This window comes from Camelus ferus, chromosome X (genome assembly GCF_009834535.1).
Source record: "Camelus ferus isolate YT-003-E chromosome X, BCGSAC_Cfer_1.0, whole genome shotgun sequence".
Classification (NCBI taxonomy): domain Eukaryota; kingdom Metazoa; phylum Chordata; class Mammalia; order Artiodactyla; family Camelidae; genus Camelus; species Camelus ferus.
In genome coordinates this window covers 26,798,359-26,804,042 of record NC_045732.1, presented here as the reverse complement: position 1 = coordinate 26,804,042, position 5,684 = coordinate 26,798,359, and the positions used below count along the sequence as shown (strand labels likewise).

At 46.1% G+C, this 5,684-nt stretch overlaps 1 protein-coding gene across 1 annotated transcript; it reads right to left on the bottom strand.

Annotated features, from left to right (window-relative positions):
- Positions 1 to 2,539: 2,539 nt before the first annotated feature.
- On the bottom strand, positions 2,540 to 5,387 carry LOC116661944 (melanoma-associated antigen B10-like). The gene is made up of 3 exons (XM_032474928.1): positions 5,340 to 5,387; positions 3,801 to 3,918; positions 2,540 to 3,686 (listed from the first exon to the last, which is right to left on the bottom strand). The coding sequence occupies exons 2-3, from the start codon at positions 3,867 to 3,869 to the stop codon at positions 2,913 to 2,915; spliced, it is 843 nt and encodes a 280-aa protein (XP_032330819.1). The 5' UTR covers positions 3,870 to 3,918; positions 5,340 to 5,387; the 3' UTR covers positions 2,540 to 2,912.
- Between the last annotated feature and the right edge of the window lie 297 nt (positions 5,388 to 5,684).

The following is a 5,684-nucleotide window of genomic DNA, read 5'->3' as shown; positions in this document are numbered from 1 at the left end:
GAAGGAAATCCTTCCCAGACTTATAAGAGACCTGCCAGCTGAAAGCTTGACTTGGGTCTTGTGAAACCCAGAACAGATAAACCAGCAGAAGAAATTTGGGTTTCTCACCCAGAGACATTTGAGATAATAAATGTGTTTTCGTAAACTGCTAAATTTGTGGTAATTTGTTACAGCAGCTGTGGAATACTAGCATAACCTCCTTAAAGGGCTAAAGGGTCTGTTCGAATCCAGCCTCTGCAGATGGTTGTTCCATAGTGATTTCCTTGGTACTTCCCCATCTACCACTTAGGAAGGAGGCTTTGGTTCTTGGACACTTAGTTAAGTTCACTGATCAGTGTACAGATTCAGTGTCCAGTCTCAAATAAGTCAGGAGATTAAATTCTCTTTTCTTTCTAACCTTATCTGTTTTCTAAAACCTCCTAACTCAGTGTTATCTTGCAAGAACCAGTAGATCCTGTGCCAAATCTACTCACAAAGCAATTTGGAAAAAAAAAAAAAACTTTGAGTGCGGTGGAAGAACCCAGAGCAGATGAGCAAATGTCTAAACTTCACTTCCAACGTAAACAACAGTGGTTGGGGCTGTTGCTATCAGAGGGATTCCATAGTCAGGGATGGGACAGACAGAGAGGACGTCTGCAGGGAGTTGGAAGCCTCTAAGTCAGGGGAAAGGTGGGAGATTCTGGGCTTTCTGTTCCACTGGCAGCAGAGTGCAGCCTTATTAAAAGAAGTAGAGGAGAGCTAGACAGCAGGTCAGGATCCAGATTTGGACATGAGAGCACACTGGGGAAGACCCATGGGAGGAACAGTGTAATTTGGAGAGTGCTGGGTCTGGTCCCATGTACCAGCACCGGGCATTCAGCTCTAAAAGAACCCTGTGGATAGGAGCAGGTGGACTTTAGGCAAATGCAGGCCGTAGATAGTCCCCATTTTCACCTCATTAACACACCTGGGTTTAGTACATTGGCTGCAGATTCCTTCTTTTTATTTACCAGGAGACATTGTGGAGTAATGCGAAGAGAAATGAATTAAAAGATAGAAAGTCAGCCTCAGATTGGGAGGGAACAGTGTGGGCTCTAGAGGAATTCAGACCGGGATTCTAGTCCCAGCTCTGTCACTTACAAGCCAGGTGAACTCAGGACAATTACAAAATTCTGTGAGCCTCACACTCTTCATCTCTGAAATGAATTTGACAAGTAGTCCTCTTGCTTTTGGCTCATATATATCTTGTTAGTAGGAAAGTTGGACTGCAACTTATGCAAGACACTGGCACAGTATCTGGCATGTACTAGGTTTTACTAAATTTTAGTTATTACTGTAATTGTTTTCACTCTAAAACCTACTAACCTCCCCTCTGTTTTTTTTTTAAACCACAAATTGTAGAATTTGTAGCTCTCTAGGATATGGCAGAAGAAATCAGCCAGTGTGTTGCTTAGCATGTTAAACTAAGTTACTTGCTGTATTAATTTTCTGAGGATATGTAATTTGTTATTAGTGTGGGTGATTCTGCCCTGTTTGATGCAACTCAAAACTTACTGAAATTTATGTCAGAGCCTCTTTCCATCCCTTCCTTATATCTTCTCTTCCATCCAAAACACTTGTATTTGCAATTATTTTACTTTTATCACAAATCTAGTTCTAGTTTAGATTTACCAAATTACATTCCAGATAACCTAATTAAAATGCCTATTTATTGGATGGACTATGTCTCTCCCAGCCCAAGGCAAAGACTGCCAGCACAGTGGCTTCTGAGCATTTCATCTCATGTGAGTATCACCTTTATTTCTCAGACACTCTCTTTTTATGATGTGCAGAAGTCACCTAGTTTGTGGACTGTGTTCTTCTGCACTGGAACAAGAGCACAGGACCTCTTCCACTCATGCCCCAGGTGAAGATTTCTCTCTGCTTTATACATGATCTTAAAGTAAGTGCTAAAGCAGCTTTCTAGGCTTTAGTCTCTCAATCTGAGACACTTCGCCTGAGATTTTAGTCTCTGCCCACCACTCAAACAAACTCATCTTACCCACCACCCAGCTTAATTAAAATTACCTCACACCCAAGGACTTGCAGTTTCCCAAGGTCTCAAACCCCTTTGCCATAGGATATTTACATTTGACTAGTCACAATTGAAACCTCCAAGTATTCACACCATCTTTTGACTTGTCCTTTTGGTCCTAGGGGATATCTCACAATATTCCTTATGTCATAGCTGCACCAAGACTTTAAAATTCTATGGGTAGGAATGGTTCTTGTTCATCTTAGTATTCCCTGAACTAACACAGAGTTTTGCTTAATTATTGTTAGGGAAAAAAAAAATGGGCCACTGAAAAAGAGGTCTAATTTATTATAATATTATTTCTCCTACATTCTTGAATAAGCTAAATATATCCAGATACATCTATATCTCTCTCTTTCTGTGTATATATATATACACACACACATATGTATATATATGTACATATGTATATATATGTTATGAAACAACAGACTAAAAGTGATAAATGAAACCAAGAACTTATCATCTTTTATTTATTTCTCCATTTATTGACCTCAAATGTTACACTGTTGAGTTTTTCACATTTCCAAGGAAATGCCTCATCTATTGTTGTTATTTTATTCCAAATTACTCAATAAGGTGGAACTTTTCCAATTTGTTTTACAAAATAATAAAACTCTGAGTCTTAAATCTCATTGACAGCAATAGATGTTTGAGCAATATCATTCATAAATTTAGATTATGAAGGTACTTAAACTTTCTATTAAAAGGAACAATATATTTTTTAAAAATTATCCAAGTTACTACATTGAAAAGAAACACACATATGTTATATACTATGTTGTCTCCAGCCCCATTCTGACTTTCTACTGCTTAGAACATGGACTTCTCTTTTTAAGAACAAAGTGAAGAATCAGCCTCAGACTTTATTGGGGCATGAGGAATTTGTGGCCATGGCCCTGGAGCGTGCACTGGCCATGGCAGCAGTACGAGCCTTGGCTGTAGCTCTGGCTCGGGCTCTCTCCACCTCATCTTTCACAGCCTCTTCATACCAGGATGCAAAGGCTGTAGGGACTGTATCATGGATCTTGGCCATAAATTCCAGCACTTTCATCTTGCTGGTTTCAGCGTGGGCTCTTGGACCCCACAGGAACTCATAGCGGGGAGGATCACTATTGGGCACCTGGCGACACTCCAGGTAATTTGCCTCCACTAAATCTTTGGTGATGAGCTTCCTTGGCTCCCCAAAAATGAAGTGCTTCCTCCCAGCATATAACCCCATCACATTCAACATTTGCCAGACTTGCTCCTCAGTGGCACAATTGCCATTCATGAATATCACACCCAGAATAGCCATCACCAGGCCAGTTTTGGGAACCTCTCTCACATCATCCAGAATTGCATCGTAGCTTATTTCAAGTTTGTTAACAAGGACATAGATGTGCCGGTAGGGATCCACTTCCTTCAGGTCAAGGCCAAAGACCATCTCCATGTGCGCAGAAGCTCTCTTGAGGATCTCATGGAAGTGATTCCTGTACACCTGGATTACATTTCTCAGCATATCTGCCTTGGTAATGGGCTCTTTCATTTGATACTTGTACAACAGGTAGTACACCGATAAAACCACCGTCTCATCTAGAGGGTCTCTGTAGGTGGGCTCAGTGTGTGAAACAGCTGTGGCTCTCTGAAGAACCTGTGGATTACAACATGACCCAGCAATAAGTGAGCTTTCGGAAATACCTTTGAAAAGAGGAGAGGAAGCAGAGCGGAACTCTTCTCCCACTCCCACAGTGGCCTGGGTACCTACCAGATCATCTTCTTGGGCCTGGCGGCGATTCTCACGGGCACGGAGCTTACTCTTCCGACCCCGAGGCATGATGAGTTTCAACAAGTGCAGCAGGCAAGGGGGCAGGTGACTCAGTGACCTAAAGGAAAGAGGATGAGATTGTTGGACCACTTCAACAGGGAGATACAGCCTTGGCCTTATTGAAGGCCGCTTCTGCAGGTTTCCTTGAGGGCACTGTTCTAGGAACCCACAAAGCTCCTACTGTCTGATCTGCCTCTACTCTGAGGACTCTGTGGAAATAACTAGGGTGTGCCTTAGCTCCAACCTACCAGATCTGCCTGAGGCTCAGTGGGGCTTAGAGCAATGGCTCTGTTCTGAGTTAGGGAGTATTTCAGTTCACCTAAGGGTCATCACTTCACTTTTGGCAGGATCTGCGGTTCCTGTGCTCTAATGGTCTGATGTTATCCCCTCATTTCAAAGACCTTATCACTGAGACCTCAGAGGTGGGAATGAGCAGAACTTCATTGTACCACACTTGCCCAGAATACACAGGGAATAAAGCACAAACAGAAGCTCTGTGGGAACCTTTCTATCCTGGGGTAATTAGGGGTCAGTTCTCACTCAGTGCCCTCACTTGCACTTCTGGTAATGCCTGGGACTCCCCCCTTTGCTGACAGAAGATCTATGCCCTCAGATCAAGGCCCTCAAATCCCTGAGAGTCCTGAGGAGGAGGTTAAGGAGGCCTCAGTCTAACTTCTCTGCCTCAGGCACCCTAGGGGCTAATGGCATGGATAGGATTCTCTGTGACCCCCAGGGTTCTAAGGCAGGTGGTCCCCTCAGTCCTCACACTGACTGCTGGAAATGCCTGGGTTCCCTCTTAATGCTAGTGAGGCAGCCCTCTCAGACCAACCTCCATCTTGCTAAGATGGCCCAAGGACAATGCGAGGGGGTGCCTCAGGCTCCCACCCTGACCCAAGGCCTCCAGGGGCTGACAGCAGTGGCGGGGCTTGGCGAGGTCCCCTTGGTTGGGGGTGGGTGTTTCCCTGAGACCTCATTCAGTACCCTTGCCGTTAACACGTGGCCGGGCCTGCTCGCGCCACCTTTTCCTGGCCTGACGCCATCTTCCTCCCATTCTCGAGTGTTCACTTCCCCTGAGACACCAGAGACAGAACCCAGGGCACTGTAATACTTCAGTTCAGCCCAACGTGCTACGGGCTGGGCTCTGAGGCCGCCTAAGTTCGGGGCGAGGGTTCCCTCAGGCCCCACATAGGGTCGCCGCTTTTACCCCTCCCCCACCCCTTCCAATCGCTTTAAACGGCGCCCCCCCCCCCACCCCCATTAAGGCCTGGGACCCGTCCTTCTGCTGCTCTAAAGCCGACACGCTGTTCTGATGCCCTCATCCTCTTCCGTCCCCTCAGGGGAAATTTCAAAGATGCTGGGAGGTCGCTCTGTCAGATGGTTCCGGTCCAGGTTCTACCAGGGCTGAGAGCAGGGTGAGACTCTGGGAACCCTTTTAATCTGGAGTGGCCAGTCCCCCCACACCTAACTCGGCATCTTTACCGTAATTCAGGCGGAGTCCGGGGCTTCTGCCTGGACCGATGGGATGGCTCCCCTCCGACACGAGGCGGAAGTCAGACTGCGTCATAGCCTCAAACCACCACATGGGGGTGCCGTGCGGATAGAAGGGGCGGAGCTCTGAGGCCCGCTGCGTTCCAATGCCGGTGGTTCCCTCACACTTTCTCGAGTCCTCGCCTTTAGTCCCGTTATGCCTAGCTACTGTCCCTCTGCTGGTTCAAAGCTGACACCCGGATTCCACCGCCCTCACCCGCTTCAGTCCCCTCCGACGGTTCTCGGAGGTTGCTACATGAGATGATCCCTGTTTGGGTTCTTTGGGGGCTGATAGCA